Source organism: Mus caroli, unplaced genomic scaffold (assembly GCF_978045245.1).
Source record: "Mus caroli unplaced genomic scaffold, Mus_caroli_1 scaffold_4, whole genome shotgun sequence".
Lineage (NCBI taxonomy): Eukaryota > Metazoa > Chordata > Mammalia > Rodentia > Muridae > Mus > Mus caroli.
Genome location: NW_028227259.1, coordinates 140272360 through 140290579, shown reverse-complemented (window position 1 = coordinate 140290579; position 18220 = coordinate 140272360). Strand labels below are relative to the sequence as shown.

Sequence of the window (18220 nt, the reverse complement as noted above, 5' to 3'; positions counted from 1 at the left end):
CACTTTAAAATAAAATTTAAAATACACCTGAAAAAATAAAGACCTGTTAATTATCATGCATTTGCAGGTGAGGGGGTGCAGAGGACGCAGGGGTGGGGAGTGGTGGGGGGAAGCACACGTGCCTTATTTTTGTAGAGGTCAGGGTCAGAGGGCAACTTGCCAGAACTGATTCTCTCCTCCCACGTGAGAACAATTCATGAATCCATGTCAGTCGACTTGATGGCATCTCACAGGCCCTTCATTCATCTTTTAACTCAGCAAATACCAGTGGTCAAGGAAACAAGGACGGGTGCTGGGACAAGTTGTGTGGGTGTGGGGGACCGGGTATCTCTTTCCCAACGCCAAGGGAGGTTAGCCCTCTCCTGGTCCACAGGGCCCTCAGTTCTCATCTGGTCCAGTTTCAAAAGTTGCTCCATGCACGTTTCTCTGGCCACTGGAGCATTTGGCTGGGTGCAGCTTCTATCTACACCTCTAGGGGTCACCTGCATGCTGGGGGTTCGGCAAGATGGGGACTAGGACTAGGAGGCAGAGGTTCACTAACTTGATAAAGATCTGCCACTGAGGCCTGTGCCAGGAGGGAGAGTGGCTGTGGCCGCTTGATTCTGAAAAGTGAGCACGTTTCTCTGTTATTCCAAAGCACAAATTGGCGGCAATCAAAGGACCCGTAAGAGGCAGCGCCAGGGCACCACCACATGCTCCTGTCGCAGAGCCAGCCTGAGCAACACTCCTGCCATAGTAACATTTATTAACTTCCAAAGAGCTTGATCAGACAAGCCCCGTGGGACATGGGGTAGGGTGGCTGAACAGTGAGGGCAGACAAGGGTCGCCGTTAAAGAAAATTTGGTACCTCCGCAGGCTCGACCTGGATGAGCCGGAAATACATTCTTCCCTGACCCCTGAGAGGACAGGAATGCAGATGGAGCAGTAAACTGGAGTGCATGCGCAAGGCCCTGCTGCCACGGGGCTACATCTCGCGGGCGCCCCCGCATGGTGATGGCAGGAACCACTGGCTTTGTCCTGGAGAGCTTTTCCTTTGATCGAATGTACAGTGGGTCTCAAAGAGCCCACTATGGTAATTGGGAGAGTGACTCCGAGGATAGTTTGAGGGCATGACATCTCCCCAGCAGTAATAGATTCCACATCTGGACAGGTGTCAGTCTGAGATTCAAAGCAAGGTAGTGTCCTCCAACGTTACAATCAGCTTTGCCCGAGGCCGTGTCTAACGCTGTATTTGGTGCAGAAGATGATGCTGAGCGAGCCGAGAAGTGTGCAGAACCATCTCTCTGTGTGCACAGGGGCTGGGCTAGGTAGCCGACTGTCATTAATAGCAATTTACACTCTCTAACCAGTACACTTGGTGAGACCCATCCTCAGAAAGAGCGAGGGGGATGAAAGTGGTATTTGTGTAACTGCACCCCACCCCTGGTTGTCGGGTCAGACAGAAGGTGGCCTGAACCTCATATAACTCATGATGGGCCCAGCCCAACCTACTGACTGCCCAACAAGGCCGCCTTCCGGGTTGTGTGTTTTTGTTTTGGTTTGGTTTGTTTCGTTTGAGACCTGCTCCTGCTAGATATCCCAGACTAGCCTGAAGTACATGACCCTCCTACTTCAGCCTCCCAAATGTGGGGATGGTAGCTTGTGTCAACCGTCCTGCCGTGTTCTCTGAAGTCTGGCTAAAGTGAAGATGTACTGGCCACCTCCTCTAGCCTTACATGAAGGAGGTTAAGTTGGCCAAGCTGACCTTGACCACCTGCAAGCATACTTACAGACAGAGCCTAGTGAGAGGCAGAAGCAGAAATAAAACAGCCAGGCAGATAGCAGCGGCTGTGCAGATGCAAGACCCCCACCCCTACCCCACAGGACCTGCACATCTGCTCTCTGCCCCTCACCCCAGGCCCAAGCTTCAGAGACCAGGCTATGGGCTGAGACTGGGAAGGGGGTCCAGGCCAGGCTCGCAGCCCACTGGCAGTGTGGCAGCCTCGCTGGGGGGGATGTGGTGAGTCATGTAACGTTTTCCCATGAAGGAGCCAATCCGAAGCTGCTCAGGAGCTTCCTCGGGCCACCACAGGCTGGAGCTGCAGGCGAGAGAAGAAAGGGGGGGCACATTACATCCCTAACCAGAGGCCATCACATTCTAGCTGTGTCCCTTCCCCAGAATCCTTACCCGTCAGCCTGTCCCCTCATCTGTCCTCTTTTTTATTTGTTACATGAAATATGTAGTGCCTAGGTATATGGGGGTGCACACACACACACACACATACATGCATGTGCCTGTGTGGAGGTTGGGTTGGGTTGGGTGTCTTCCTCTATCACTATACCTTACCTCTAAGGAAAAAATTTTGTTGGGGGGGCGGAAAGCGGGATGCACATGCCACGGGGTGCACATGGAGGACATAGGAAAATTGGCATGAGACAGTTCTCTCCTTCTGCCATGTGGGTCCCACAGATCAAACTCAAGTCATCAGGCTTGGTGGCAAGAGGCTTTACCCACTGGGCCATCCTGCCAACATCATCTTACCTTTTTGAGCCAGGGTCTTTGACTATAACCTTTAACGACTGGCTGGCCACAGACTCTAGGGATCCTCCTGCCACTCCCCATGAGTTAGGTTACAGACACACTCGACCACATCTGGATTTTACATGAGGGCTAGAGGTTCAAATTTGGGTCCTTGTCTGTACAGGGAGCACTTCGCTCACTAAACTGTCTCCCCAGCCCCCCTTCCCTCTGTTTTGGAACCAGCTAGAGAGGCACCTCGTCCAGGTATACCCGGATAACCTACCCTCATGGCAGTTACCAAGACACTCCAGCGGCTCATGGAGAAAAGACAAAGCCCAGGGGAAGAACCCTGTCGCTGACTCCAGAGGAACTGCCATAGCATCCGCCTGCCACCCAGGTGACAGACACACAGTGGAAGGGAGTCACGAGAGGCTTTCGGGATCTAGGGATCTGGGCAGGGGAGAGGCGCCTGAGGGGTGTTGCCATCACTTACAAACGTGTAGTGGAAGCTGCCAGGAAAGCCAGGAGCAAGAGGCCGGCCAGGGCAGAGAGGATGGAGGTTATGACGATCATACAGCCGCTCCGCCGGCCAGGCCATGTGTCAATGGAGTTGGGATTCTTTCCTGCACACACAAGAACCATTCAGAGGCTGCTGACCTTCCCCACTCAAGCTCAGCGCTCAAGGCTTGGCTGCCCCATGGCCCCAGAGAGCCTGCTGAGCCAATCTATCTTGGCCATTTCCCCCCAGCCTGAATCAGCCATTGCTGGTTCTTCTACACTGGACTCACCTTCTAGAACATTCCCTCCAGTTCCCTACCACAGGCAGATCTCAGGATTCACCTCATCACTCCCTACCGCCTGGAATTGAAGACCTTCAGATGACAGTCACCTATCACCTTACCCAATTGCCTTGGTAGCCCGATTCTGAAGGAAGTGCCACCCCCAACATGGCCTTTAGGTGGAGAAGGATGCTTGGGCCCTTCTCCATGCACACAGTAGAGAGAACCTGAGGCAGAATGGGGCTGGGCACCCAAGCAAGAGTGGATAGCTGTCAAGATGGAACTTGTCGGGAACACCTATAATCTGTTACTTGAGAGGATGAGGCAGGGAATCCCAAGTTACAGGCCATCCTGGGCTACAGAGATTCAAAGTTAGCTTGGTCAGTTTAGACCCTATCTCAATAAGTAAAGTAAAAAAGAGGCCTGGGAGCCGGGCATGGTGGCACACACCTTTAATCCCAGCACTCGGGAGGCAGAGGCAGGCAGATTTCTGAGTTCGAGGCCAGCCTGGTCTACAAAGTGAGTTCCAGGACAGCCAGGGCTATACAGAGAAACCCTGTCTCGGGAAAAAAAAAAAAAAAAAAAAAGAGGCCTGGGATTGTACTTCTGTGTAGAGCCCCTGCCTAGAATCTCCCAGTGAGGGGCTGGGGGCATGGCTCAGTTGTAGAGCACCTGCCTAGAATCCTCCAGTGAGGGGCTGGGTGCGTGGCTCAGTGGTAGAGCCCCTGCCTAGAATCCCCCAGGGAGGGACTGGGGGCGTGGCTCAGTGGTAGAGCCCCTGCCTAGAATCCCCCAGGGAGGGGCTGGGGGCATGGCTCAGTGGTAGAGCCCCTGCCTAGAATCCCCCAGGGAGGGGGTAGGGCCATGGATTGGTATAGTACAGTACTTCCCTGGTTGCATAAGCTTCAACGCTTAGTACTAAGGGAAAAAGATTTGGTTCCATTGTGATGTAGCTGACCCAAGTCCCATTCTTCAGCAAGAGTTTCAGGTGTGAGTTTCGTCAGTCTTAGATCCCTCACCCCAGCTCTACCTTGGTGGAGATAAATGGGGTTGGACCACTTCGTCTCAGCCTTGGGTGGGCCACCGGCATCCATTACAAGGAACTTCACACTGAAGAGACAGGAAAGCAATGGGGTCAAGAGTAAGACTAGGATGTCTTAAGTGAACATGGCAGCACAGGCCTGATATCCTAGGTACTCTGTAGGCTGTGGGAAGAGAACCACAAGTTCAGTGGCTGCCTGGCAACTTTGGGAGACCTTGTCTCAAAATAAAAGGTAAAAAAAAAAAGTGTTGAGGATACAGCTCAGTGGTAGAGCCCCTGCCTAGAATCCCCCAGGGAGGGGCTGGGGGCGTGGCTCAGTGGTAGAGCCCCTGCTTAGAATCCCCCAGGGAGGGGCTGGGGGCGTGGCTCAGTGGTAGAGCACCTGCCTAGAATCCCCCAGGGAGGGGCTGGGGGCGTGGCTCAAACTCTTGAGCTCAATACCAGTACAACAAAATAGAAGTTTAGGTCTATGGAGTTTGTGGGGCCAACCATTCTGAGAAGAGGGTAGGTTTCAAATTAGGAGCCCTGGCAAAGGCATGTGGGTGGAGTTAAGGGTGTGGTCAGGGCCTGTTGGGAGCCTCTAGGGTCTGGAGAGCAGGGAGGGAAGACTTGGCACTATGCTATTCTCTCTCAGGGGTGGGAGCTCTAGGAAGAGAACAGAGTGGGCCCAACAGACAGATGGAGGGAAGCCAGCACTAGTGGCTGATGGGAAAGGGGGCAGGGCAGAATGGCTGTGAGTAAGACATTATTGCCAGCCTGGATAAAGGAATCAGAGGGAGACATCACCCCGCAGTCTAGGCTCCCCACTACGGAGTCTCTCTAAGGGCACCTGGGCTCTTCATCTGGTGATGGACACTGAAGAGAACCTTGTTTGAATCCTAGCACAGCAGGCCTTGTTTCTTCATCTGCACTATGGGTTGGGAATTCTGTCAGATGCTCTTGAGACCAGTAACTGGTTTCACGCAGAAATCCACATTCCCCTCTTAGAACACATCTGGGTTTTGTTGTTGTTTGTTTGTTATTTGTTTTGTTTTTGTCTTTGTTTGGGGGGGGATATCTTTTGGTTTTTTGAAATAACTGTCTCATGTAGCCCAGGCTAGCCTTGAATTCAAATTGTGGCTGTGAATAACATACTCCTGCGTTTCCTGCCGTTTCACCTCTTGAGTGCTGGGATGGAACGGAGGGCTTCATACACGGAGACTAAACGCCAACCAAATGAGCTACATCCCCAGCCAGCTGCGATCTTTTGTTTTAAGGTCTTAAATAGTAACTTATCTCAAATTCATTATGTACCTGCACCTGGCCTTGAACTCATGAACCTCCTTCCTCTGTCTCCAGAGTGCTGAGATCACATGAGTATGTCACTACGCTCAGCATATTGAAAGATCTTTTGGGGGAAAGTTTTCTTTTTTTTTTTTTTAAGATTTATTTATTTATTATATGTAAGTACATTGTAGCTGTCTTCAGACACCCCAGAAGAGGGCATCAGATCTCGTTATGGATGGTTGTGAGCCACCATGTGGTTGCTGGGATTTGAACTCAGGACCTTCAGAAGAGCAGTCAGTGCTCTTAACCGCTAAGCCATTTCTCCAGCCCGGGGGAAAGTTTTCAATCAGCAATAATAATAAGTTTTCAATCAGCGATTCATTAATCGCCTTGGATAAACCTCACGGGCTACGATACCACTGCACAGAGCTCACCGGTCTTTTTGAAACTTCACTAGGCAAAGAAAGGAAACTATGGCTAACAAAGGGGTGGAGCTATAGCTGGCCCTCAATCAGAAGAAGGGGGCAGAGTCTGAATCTTAGTCCAAGAAGTCCCACCTCCCTCCCTAAAGACACCCAATCCCAGGGCAGGGGCTCCTGACAACCTACCTGTAAGGGCCCTGGCTGGGGAGGGGGGCGTTGCAATAGGGTCGCTGGTAACAGCCAAAATCATTGCCCACCCGAAGCACGGGGACACCTCCACTGCCACCGGTCAGGTCCTCACACGGCAGCTGATCCAGGGACAGGGGTAATGTCATATAGTGGCCGTTAGTCAGCAGCTGTGGGAAGGTGGGGATCTTCGCAGCAGTCTGTGGGTTCTGAAAGTCCCTGGAGGCTGGAGGAAAAAGGGACAGATAGAGGCAAGAGCAGGCTGTGGCCGTGTTAGGTCTATTAATAAGATGGATGGTATGATGGCTCGGTGGTTAAAGGCGCTTTGGCCAAATCCGCCAACCTACGTTGGATCCCCAGGACCCACAGGTTAGAAGGAAAGACCTGACTCCCTCAAGCTGTCCTCTGAATTGCCCACGATCACGTCTGGACTGCTACATACAATAAATAAGCAAGTGCAAAACAATTATTTTAAAGGAATAGACAGCAGCAGACTGGTTCTATCCCAGGAAGCGATCTGCAGAGGGCGTGACCCGACTTCCCCAGGTGACATAATGGGTCTCATGGGGCTCCAACAACTCAGGATCGCACATGAGATATTTACATTACAATTCGTAGTGGTAGCAAAATTACACTTATGAAATAGCAATGAGGGCTCGTGAGATGGCTCAGTGGTTAAGAGCGCCAACTGCTCTTCCTAAGGTCCCGAGTTCAAATCCCAGCAACCACATGGTGGCTCACAACCATCCATAACGAAATCTGATGCCCTCTTCTGGAGTGTCTGAAGACAGCTACAGTGTACTTACATATAATAAATAAATAAATCTTTAAAAAAAAAAAAGAAAAATAGCAATGAAATACTTTTTTTTGTTGGGGTGGGGGTCACCACACCATGAGGAACTGCGTTGAAGGGGTGTCAGCATTAGGAAGGTTGTACTTGCCTAGCAATGCATAAACCCTGGCCTCTATCCCTGGTACCACATGGACTGGCATGGTTGTGCATGCCCACCATCCCAGTGATTGGAAGATGGAGGCAGTAAACTCAGAAGTTTAAGGTCACCTGAGCTACAGCAGACCCTGTCTCAAAAAAAAAAAAAATGCCAGGCTTTGCCCACCTTGTGCTCAACACATCCCTGGCTAATCTACAGTCCTGACCCTCACGCCCAGAAACAAGGTCAATAACCATCCACCCAGAACCTCGGGTATCTCTTCTCAGCCCATGCCCTCACCCCAAGACCCCAAGTCCTCAGCACGCACCATTGCTGAAAGCCACCACTAGCCAGATGGTGTCCTTAGTTGAGACATGCTCATCAAAGACGCACCGAGGCTGCTCCAGAGAGAATGTAGTGGCTGTGACCTTCCCTTCGAGGTCCCAGGCTGTTATCTGCGGTGTGTAGGCAATCAGGTCTATAGCCATGGGGGACAAAGGTGAGACTCGAGATAAGCACGGCTGTTCTGTGGGGCTCCCCCTCCCCGATTCTCTCAGTCCAGGAGGTGTAATGGGTTCCCAGAACCCTAGGTTTGGCTAAGGGCATCCATTGCAAGAGCTCCACTCACCTAGACTCAGGCTTTGGGGGAGCCACACGAGCACCAGGAGAAGCAGGAACGGAGGGTGAGGCTGCCACCGTGATCGCACCATGACTGCCACAGCACTTGATCAGGCCTGACCAAGCTTAGGGGCTGGTCCTGTCTCACCCCACCTCCAACACCTCTGGCCTACTGTTGCTGGTCACTTGGACTGCCAGGAGAACAGGAAAGACCTGAACCTATGAGCTCACCCCTCCCTGCTCCCAGCCCACCCCAGGGAGGGGCTCAGTGGGCTCCTGTACAGGGGCTCCACTCCAGAACTAACTAAGGGAGAGGAGCCATTTAGGGTTGGCCTTCACATGACCCCCAGTCACCTCCATCCCAAAGCTGATGTCTAAATTGTGGTACCACCTTACTCCCTGGCCCTGGGAGGGAGACTCCCCTCCTCTGTCTGGGCCCAGAACCACATGCCTAGGATTCCTGAACTCTGGGTACCAGGAGCCACCCCCTGGCCATCCATCCTTATCCAGGAAGTGAGGAGAGGGGAGAGCCAGTGTGGTAGGCTGGCCCTGACCTGGTCCAGCCCCAAAGCAGCTCCCAGACACTGCCTGCCCTCCATGTAGCCTGTGCCCAAGGAGATACACCTTCCCCAGCTCTGAATGTCCGTTCCTTCTCCCGTGGAAGCACTAGCCCTCCGAAAGGATGGAACAGCCTTTGGTGACTGACAAACATTTTGTTTATACAAACCCTACGAGTCTTTTTTGTGTTTGTTTGTTTTGTTTTGTTTTTTCGAGACAGGGTTTCTCTGTGTAGCCCTGGCTGTCCTGGAACTCACTCTGTAGACCAGGCTGGCCTTGAACTCAAAGGTCCACCTGCCTCTGCCTCTGCCTCTGCCTCTGCCTCTGCCTCTGCCTCTGCCTCTGCCTCTGCCTCTGCCTCTGCCTCTGCCTCTGCCTCTGCCTCTGCCTCTGCCTCTGCCTCTGCCTCTGCCTCTGCCTCTGCCTCTGCCTCTGCCTCTGCCTCTGCCTCTGCCTCCCAAATGTTGGGATTAAAGGTGTGTGTCTCTCTCTGCCTGGCAGTCTTTGAACTCTTGATGCCCCTGTGATCACAGATAGGCACTGCCAGCTTCTGCAAGCAACCTGGCAACCAAAAATACACACACACACACACACACCGCTATAAAACCCACAGATCAGTGACCCTGTGTGTGTGCATGCTTTTCAAACAGATCTTGCTAAGAATCTCTGACCAGCTAGGAATTCTTGCTGTGTAGTCCAGGCTGGCCTTGAACTCATGATCTTCTTGCCACCTTTTCCCAAATTCTGGGATTCATGTGTGCACTACTACAGCAGCATGAATGTGCCTTTTTTGTTTGTTTTTGAAGACTTGGTTGGTACACAGTGCCTTGCATCCATGCTGATGTAGTCACTTTTCCATTGCTATGACAAAACACCATGCCCAAGGTGACTTATAAAAGGAAGCATTTAGTTGGGCTTGCTGTTTGGAGGGTTAGAGTCCATGATGGGAGCAATGGCGTGGCAGTAGAAATACGCAAAAGCTCACATACTGATCCTCAAGTAGGAGATAGAGAGAAAACACTGGAAATGGCTTTTAAAATTCCGAAGTCCACCCCTAGTGACACACTTTCTCCAACAAGGCCACACCTCCTAACCCTTCCCAAAGAGTTCTACCAAATAAGGACCAAGTATTCAGACATGTGAGCCTATGGGGGGATTCTCATTCAAACTCACACACACACACACACACACACACACACACACGCCTCCAACCCCTCCCTGGGGGATTCTAGGCAGGGGCTCTACCACTGAGCCACGCCCCCAGTCCCTCAGTGGGGGATTCTAGGCAAACACTACAGCTGAGTCACCCCTGAGCTGTTCATTAGGGTATTCCAGGCAAATTCTCTACAGCCCTAGGTTGGTGGTTTTCAGTATTTTCATAAGATTCACACCAGGGATAGCCCCTCAATGAGAGAACAATTGTCTGGCATTCATATGACCCTGGGTGTAGTCCCCTAACTACAAAAATAAATTAATTCAATTAAAAAGAAAGAAAAGATATTTATAAAGGTGTATGGCCATTAGTGCTAATGCCAAATCCCTTTCATTATCCCAAAGGGGAAGACTGCCTTAAACAGTTGATCCTTGGTCCTCCCCACTCCTCCACTGACTCCAGATCTACCTTCTGTCTCTCTGTACTTTGACTATAACGGACAGCTTACAGCAGTGGGTTTTACTGTTGGGCTGAGGAACTAAAAACTGAACACAGGACTTAGAGCACACCAGGCAAACATTCCTTATAGCTCTAATCCCAGTCCTCTATTTTTCCTATTTTTATTTTTTAGTGTTGGGGAATTTAGAGCTTTGCATTTGCTGGGCAAGCACTCTACCATTGGGCTAAATCCTCACACTCAAAGAACAGCCACAAACCTTAAGACAAAAATGTCCACCTTGAATTGGACCCAGATTTCTCTGGCATATTAGGGGGTGACAGTCCCACCCCTCTCCTTCCACTTTAAATTTTAAAGCAGGGTTTTCTTTGGACTGGCCAGGCTGGGCTGTAAACTCACTCTGTTACCCAAGCACGACCTTGAACTTGCATCCCTCCTGCCACAGCCTTAGAGAACACAGAGCTCAGCTCGTGGACCTGCATACCCAGGCCTGACTTGTGCTTGGATTACTCTCAGTTATTGTCCATTCCATGTCTTTGTGTGCATGGGAGGAAGGGTCTGTGCCTTGGTGTATGCGTCGGGGTGAGAGGTCAGCTTGCAGTCCTTACTTTCTCTCTTTTCACAATGTAGGTCCTGGAAATTGAACTAGGGTCATCAGGCTTGGTGGCAAGAGCACATATCCAAGAACTTACTTGGTAGACCAGGCTGGCTTCCAACTCACAGAGATCTGCCTGCCTCTGCCTCAAGAATTGCTGGGATTAAAGGCCTGTGCCAACCATGCCCCAATTGCTCAGTATCTTAATTAGGGTTTTTTGTTTGTTTGTTTGTTTTTTAAAGATTTATTTATTTATTTATTATATGTAAGTACACTGTAGCTGTCTTCAGACACACCAGAAGAGGGCATCAGATCTCATTACGGGTGGTTGTGAGCCACCATGTGGTTGCTGGGATTTGAACTTCGGACCTTTGGAAGAGCAGTCGGGTGCTCTTACCCACTGAGCCATCTCACCAGCCCTTAATTAGGGTTTTTATTGCTATGAGAAAACACCAAGACCAAAGGCAGCTCCTGGAGGAAAAGGTTATTTCTGCTTACATCTCAGGTCACACTCCATCATTGAGAGGACATAAGAGGACATAAGAGAGGCAGTTACTGAAATAGAAGCCACTTTGCACCTGATGGCTGCATCCTGCTTTCTTATAGAGCCCCAGACCACCCACCAGGGGCTGCACTGCCCACAGTGGGCTAGGTCTCAAGCCACACTTGCCCACAGGTCAATCTGGTGGCTGTTTCCTCAATTTGAGGTTCCCTCTTGTCAAAAGTATCTAGCTTTTGTCAGGTTGACAAAACAAGATAAACACAGCAACCAAAAACCTAATCAGGACACCCAGGCTGCCTCCTGCTTGGGACTGGGACCCAGGACCCTCTGCCTCCTGGACCTCTGATGGGCAAATGGCCTCGCTTCTTCATCTGGCATCTTTGCAGAGTTGAGACACGAGTGGCTCACTTTTTAGGATGAATGTACTATCACGTGTTTTTTTTTTTTTTTTTTTTTTTTTTTTTTTTTTTTTTTTTTTAATGGGCTGTTTCTACTTTGTGACTATTAGGTACAATTGCTACACATATTTGCATACAACTTTTGTGCAGACATATTCTCGTAAAACAACTCTCTGTTCATCCCTGGGAATAAAACTCACCAGTCATGTGAGTTTTTGAGGAACTGATCCCAATGTGGCAATGTTTTACATACCCAGGAGCAATGGGTAAATGCCCAAATTACCCACCCAGGACTTGAGCAGTTATTTTTGCTGTGTTGGGTTTATTTGGTTTATGATTGCTTTTGAGCTATCTCACTCCTTCTATGTCCTACAAACTGGTGGCTTTCCCACTTTGTCCTCTGGATGGCTAAGTGCTCTGTCCCCAGTGCCTGGCACGTTTCTTAGTTTTGAGTTACCTTGCCAACCAATGGCATGGCACTGTTTCGGGTACTCGACAGTCATCTGCCTCACTTCGGACATGTTCTTATGTCTACTGCTTTTCAGATGGGGAAAAGCTTCATGAGAATTAGTTGGTTTTTTTTGTTGTTGTTGCTGTTTTTTGTTTTTGTTTTTTAACCATTATGCCATGCAGTCTCTGTGCAGTGTTGTGTGTACATGGGTGCATGCCGTTGCCCTGGAGGGTCAGAGGTGCCAGATGTCCTGGAGCTGGCGTTACAGGCAGCTGAATCATCTAACCCGGGTGCTAGGAACGGGACCATGTTGCAAGAACAGATTGTACACTTAATTACCAAGCCATGTGCCCAGACCCTGTCCAAAAAACCAAAACCTGCTGGTTGGTGGCAGGTGGATTCTTGTGAGTTCAAAGCCAGCCTGGTTTACAGAGTTCCAGGACAGCCAGGACTACATAAAGAAACCTTGTCTCAAAATTAAAAAAAAAAAACAACCCACAAATGTTTTCTATGAGTGTACGTGTGCACATGCGTGGGGAGGGCACTGGTGTCGTGGGCTGGAGCTGCAGTCAGTTCTGAGCCGCTGGGCTTGAGTGCTGGGAACCAAACTCGGGCCGTCCTCTGGAAGGGCAGCGCTGCTCTGAGCCCCGAGCCTCTCTCTGGCCCCTGTCTGGTTTTAAGGGGTTCTTCTGACACTCCCTCATCACGTGTGGCATCTGTGTGGCATCTGTGGCATCCTCTCCCTGAATCTCACTGTCCTTCAATGGTAAAGCACTAAGACTCCCTAAGAGACCAGGGGGTGACAGAATTTGGGCATGCATCCCAACTGCTGTTCTGAGGCAGCGTAAGATTGGGGTCTGGGGTGCAGTTGAGCTAGGAGCTTCGCGGAGGAAACCAATGGCCTTTTCCCCGGGGCTAACTTACCTGAGTCTTGGGCTCACAATATTTTTAGGGCCACCTGAAATGTCCTTATAAATCAGAAGAGGAAGAGGGGGGGAAGACAGACTATAAACCAGAGTTTTGAGCGCTGTGAAATGCCATCTTCTGCACGTGACATGGTCATTGCACTAAGTCCCAGTGAGGCCGAGCCACACTCCACCAAGGACAGGAAGAGGGGACAGGGAGGGGAATATGAGGCATACCTGTACCCGAGGAACTACAAAAAGTTAGTGCCTGCTGGGAGAGGGAGCCACTTTTCACCAGCCGTGTGACCAAGGCGGAGCTACCTACGTTCCTGTAACCCCTCTTCCATGTGCGTGGAGCAACTCTAACGATAAACTCTGCAGCTCACAAACATGGGGCATGAACATAGGATGGGGCTTGTTAGGAAGAGGGGGTTAGTAGGGGGGGGGGGGCGCGATGGCAGAGAATTACAGGAAGTGAAAATGACCAAAGTACGGGGAGAAAAATAAGACCCTGCCATGTGTGGTATCTACACCTGTAATCCCAGGACTGCAGAGGTTGAGGCAGGAGGATCAGGAGGGATTAAAGTGAGACCCAGTCTCAAAAGCCAGGGCTTTAGAGCTGCCTCACAGGGTCCCCATCCAGTCACTACTCTTCCAAGCACCGGCATCACTGGGAAACACGGAGACAACACCCGCCCTGTGTGAACAGCACTTTGTAACAGAAGCTATGTAAGAATAGGGTGGCTGCTGTGACAGGACCACAGTGCTGGGGACCACACGGCAAGGAGCATGTGTGTCACAGGAGTCTCACCATGGAGTTCAGTGGTCTTTGTCCTCACTTCCTAGATGTGAGGTGAATGAGCATCAATGAAGATGGCGCCTGCTCCAAATAAAGCTCAATGTGACATCATGTCATCAGACAGACAGACGGACACACAAAACCTCCCAACAGATGCAGGTTGGCTATAGGATCTTTATTGCAAATAAAATCTGAGGTATGAAAAGCTGACCTGAAGCTGGGAGTGTGGTCGTCCCTGTTCACCCCTTGCTGGGTCACCAGCCCACCCAAGGCTGGAAGGGCCGGTCCCATCTGTGCACTGAGGTAGCTCCAGCTTAAGCTTCCACAAGTACAATACTGAGGGTGCCCATTTTCCAGGCAGACCCCAGCGCAGACAGGATGGTGGCAGCAGAGGCAAGAAGCCCAACCTTTAGGAGGAGGTGCAACCCCAGTGGGCTACACAAACCCAACACACACTCTTGCCTCTCACCAAAGGCACACCTTCCTGCCCACCCGCCCCGCCCAGGGCTGTGGGGTCGGCAGAGGCAGGCCAGAGGTCACTGCTGTTCCAGGCAGTCTTCGGTCACTCCCTGGGCAGCGAGCTCGGCCAGCACATTCTGCAGGTAGTTGGGGTCTGGATAGCCATGGCCTGTCACGTTGCGGTCCATCTCGGTCTTGTGGTGGATCTCGTTCCACACCACGGTGTCGGTCTCACCCGTGGTGCTGGAAGTGCCCACGGTAAAGATGAGTCGCCTCTTCCAGGCCACCTTCAGGAGCTCCAGGACCTGCCGGGTAGGCGGAAGGACATCCCTTTGAGGCTCCGCCACACTGCCCTTGGCTCATGAGGTGGGCCAGTGCAGGTCCAGGTAATGAGCCACGGTGGGAGCCTCCAGGAGCACATCCCACCAGCTGACCCAGCCCAGGCCTCTCTGCTTCCCTCCAGATTTGACAGGACCAACGGCCTCCCTCTCTCCAGTAGGCCTCCTGTCCTGAGGTCCTCCACACACAGCTTGGGGGCAAGCACACACAGCTTGGGGGCAAGGAGTGGACTTCAGTGGTGGAACACTTATCTGGGAATTCCACCTCAGAAGGGATGAAGACAAGGTGGCTAGCAAGATGCCACAGCGGGCTACACAAACCTAATGGCCCAAGTTTGATGCTCAGGGCCACATAATGGTGAGGGAAAGGACTCCAGAACTGTTTTACGATTTCCACATGAAAGCCATGCATAGCCCTTACAGCTCCATACCCCGAAATAAAAAAAGAAAAAACAAACAAAAATACAAGAAGCAAGTCCAGCTCGTCACCCAGTAGCTGAAGAGTTTGTGTTTTATTTTTTGAGGAGGAATTTGAGCCGTGCTATATAGCTGAGGATGGCTTTGAACTCTTGATGCTTCTGCCTTCACCCCCCAAGTATTGTAGGGATGTGCACTGTGTACACCGGGCAAGCACTCCTCACCAAGCAGCCAGGAGAGCTCCCCTTGCTGTGGCCTCAGAACGCCTGGCCTGTGGCAGGCCTGGAGCTTCCTCGCCTGTAGCTTATCCAAGCTCACAAGTCAGCCATTCTGTGGTCCTGGGAGCCTCTTCCTCGACTCTAAGTGCTTGCTGAGGTCCCAGGCTGGCAGGTGTCCCTAGTGTTTCCTGTGTCCCCCTTCCCATGCTGACCCAGCATGGAGCCTGGCTCTCCTCCCTGGAGTTGCTGTTCAGGTCGAGTCTAACCACATGTGGAGGGTCCCTGGTTTGGGGGTGGGGACTTACCTTGCGGCCCTGAGGGCTATCTGGCAGGTAGCACTGCCGGGGAAAGCCCCGGGCAGTGAACGGCTTCCCAGGGCTGGGGTGCTCCGGTCCCTGTGAAAGGAACAGGACAGCATGACGCAGAACTGTGGCCAGCCACTGCCTCGTCTTCCAAGCTGGGTCCACTCCTATGCCAAGACTCCCAGCCATGTAACCCACTGCCACTGGCCTGGCAACCTCCTGTTCCCTAAAGACACTCCCAACTCCACCAGGGGCAAGGATGGGCACTCATGCTACGCGCTCACTTTCTTCATGACCTCCTGGATCGGGTTTCTCACATGGAGCTTCAGTATTGAGTCCCTCAGGAACAAGAGGCCTGCCCGCCCTGCACCCCACCACCTACATAGCACACTCATGGCCCCCAATTCTCCAGCCCCCAGCATAGTGCTCTTCAGGTTCTGGGCTTGGTCTTCTGCCCAGCCACCTCTCCTATGGGGAGCTCTCGTTCACTCAGAGAGCTGAAGGAAGGACTCCCATCACTCCACAGTCCTCCAGCGGGGCTGTCCTGACCCCTTACTGGGTGCAGATGCTGAGAGAGCGCTGGGCAGGAAATGGGGTGCTCAGGAACGGTGACTCTGGCCAGGCCCCTCACCTGGATGCCATGAGGGATGTTGTAAACAATGAGTATAGTCCCACAGTCTTCATGGCCTGGGAGGGACATTTGGAACCTGAACACCTCCATCTTCCCCCAGGGCTGCGTCCCAGTCTTCTCCCCATAGATGGTTTTGCACGACGGACACTGAAGACTCCCGTCCTGGAGAGGGCAGATAAGACAGAATGAGCCCAGATGGCGGGAGAGGTCAACACGGCTGATGCTGGCCCCATGCCGGCTCTCCACAAGGCAAGCAGACCTCAGTGGTGTACTGTAGACAAAGTACACCGTGTACAAAGTCCTGATTCTCAACCAGTGAGACACCAGGAGACCGGCACATGGCAGGAAAATGAGGGTCAAGTCCCCACTTAGTCATTTCACAGACCTCTCTGCTGTCGTGAAGTGGACAAGGAAGTGGGCCCCAATGACTACTGTGTGATTTGGTTCCCACTCCCACGTGCCCACCCTGACTAACAGGACAGCGGCTTGGTCAGCTGCTGCAGGTCTGAGGAGGACTCTCCTGTTGTGAAGTGGCTTGCAGCCTGCAGCGAAGAGTGGACCCAAGAGAGACGCATTTGTCTGTGTGCCTTAGCTGTTTCCTTATTAGTAATGTGCGCGCCTGTGGAGGTCAGCAGACAACCCTACAGCTCTGTCCTTCCATCTTTACATGGACTCAGGCGATTAGACTTGTTCTGGTGGCTCCTTTGCATGCTTTCCCTGGTGGTGGTGGTTGTTGTTAGGGCAGTTAGCCTCGCCCCCAGCCTCTCGCACGAACCTCCTAAGTGCTGAGAAGGCCGGAGTCCATGCCTGCAGTCCTGAGCCTTTTCATCTGCACACGACTTACTATTCAGGCCTCTCATACGAGATATGTGCAAGTGACACACATGGAGAATAGTGTGTAAGAGATAGAGCCCTAAAGCTCAGAGGAGCCTAGGATCCCTCCTGCAGGCAAGCTGGAGGAGTCATGTGCTTAACCCTGTCTGACATATTCCTAAAGCTTGGGGTAGGGCTCAGGGACCCAGATGTCCACTCAGAAACATTTTTTTCTGATGCTGTGGGTGGAACCCAGGATAAACGCTCTACCACTGAGCCACGCCCCTAGCCCTCACTGGGGGATTCTAGGCAGGGGCTCTACCACTGAGCCATGCCCCCAGCCCCTCACTGGGGGATTCTAAGCAGGGGCTCTACCACTGAGTCACAACCCGGGCCTAGGCCTTTATTGGTCTAATCAGGGGTGATTCCAAGCCTTGTCTTCCAACCCATGGCTTAGCAGCTGCCCTTCAGCCTGCCGCTGTACTAGCACTTCTTCGTTTTTCTTGAGACAAAGTCTCTCTATATAGCCCAGGCTATTCTAGAACTTAATGCTCCTACTGCCTCAACTTCCAAAGTACACAGGTATGCGACACCATATTGAGGCAGTAGGTTCAAACGGGCTATGGGGACAGGTCCCTACAGTTCCACCCAGACCGACTGTGGTACCTTGTTCCCGTTGCAATACATGGCCAGCAGGCACAGCAGGTGGAAGGCATGGCTGCACTTGGTGAGGCGGCCCACGACCATGGGCCCGAGGGCCTTGCTGTCAGTCATGTCACTGTACCCAGAAGCCACAGCCAGTTTCTCCATACAGATGATGCAGTCCTGCAGGGAGCACATGACACACACTTGCCACTGGACCCACTGCATGGGTCACAGTGAGCCAGCACAAGGTACAAAGTCCTGCCTCTGTCAGAAGAAGGGGATGCTAGGCCATCAAGTCAACTCAGAGACTATTCTAGAACATAGGGCCACATAGGTACCTCTCACCTACGTCCTTGAAAAGCTGACCAAACCCCACAGGCCACGAGGCAAAAACAACAGCACAATGGTTCTTACTAGAGACAAGAGCCAGAGAGGAAAGGGTATTCCTTAGACAAGGCCACCTTGTTCCTGAGCAGAGCGACAGTTGTGCCTACCCAACAAGCTGGAGGGGAAAGCACACTGCTCAGGACCTCCGCCCTCCGCTCTGCCATGAGGCAAGAGTGAGCTCCAGCCACCTCATCTTAGCGATGTCCACCTAACCATCAGAGGCTGGACCCAGAGTCAGCCCCTGGAAGCCCCTGAGGACCAGAATCCCCTCCCAGGACACGTACCTCTTCAGGGGCCACTTTCAGCTCCTCTGTGTACTTTCTGATCACCTGCTCCGGCTCGGGCTTAGGCGCCCCTTCTGGAAGAGAACGGGATGTGAGTGCTGTCCCAGGCATGCAAGATGGGGTGAGCAATGCTGAGGGAGGAAGGAAGTAGGCAGGCAGGCAGAAG

The 18220-nt window shown here is 52.0% G+C and overlaps 2 protein-coding genes across 5 annotated transcripts in view; both read right to left on the bottom strand.

Annotated features, from left to right (window-relative positions):
* Positions 1-728: 728 nt before the first annotated feature.
* Positions 729-8014, bottom strand: Upk3b (uroplakin 3B). Its single transcript, XM_085837296.1, has 6 exons — positions 7753-8014; positions 7453-7602; positions 6196-6421; positions 4310-4389; positions 2994-3123; positions 729-2078 (listed from the first exon to the last, which is right to left on the bottom strand). The coding sequence occupies exons 1-6, from the start codon at positions 7832-7834 to the stop codon at positions 1919-1921; spliced, it is 828 nt and encodes a 275-aa protein (XP_085693422.1). The 5' UTR covers positions 7835-8014; the 3' UTR covers positions 729-1918.
* Positions 8015-13714: 5700 nt separating this feature from the next.
* The window catches only part of Dtx2 (deltex E3 ubiquitin ligase 2), a 38274-nt gene continuing 33768 nt past the window's right edge, over positions 13715-18220 (bottom strand). For all 4 annotated transcript variants that reach the window (XM_085837293.1, XM_085837292.1, XM_085837295.1 and 1 more), the window contains 5 exons: positions 18055-18128; positions 17405-17563; positions 15926-16087; positions 15298-15387; positions 13715-14324 (listed from right to left, as the gene is read on the bottom strand). In XM_085837293.1, the coding sequence (XP_085693419.1) occupies positions 14097-14324; positions 15298-15387; positions 15926-16087; positions 17405-17563; positions 18055-18128 (713 nt within the window). In that variant the 3' untranslated portion in view covers positions 13715-14096. The remainder of the gene's footprint in view (positions 14325-15297; positions 15388-15925; positions 16088-17404; positions 17564-18054; positions 18129-18220) is intronic.

What these genes read in the sequence shown, in the direction of transcription:
- Upk3b (XM_085837296.1), bottom strand. Translation starts at nt 7,834, where the DNA reads ATGGTGCGATCACGGTGGCAGCCTCACCCTCCGTTCCTGCTTCTCCTG. An exon ending in CCCCCAAAGCCTGAGTCTAG is followed by an intron (nt 7,603 to 7,752) that starts GTGAGTGGAGCT and finishes CCATGGCTATAG; the next exon opens with ACCTGATTGCCTACACACCG. An exon ending in AGTGGTGGCTTTCAGCAATG is followed by an intron (nt 6,422 to 7,452) that starts GTGCGTGCTGAG and finishes TTTTTCCTCCAG; the next exon opens with CCTCCAGGGACTTTCAGAAC.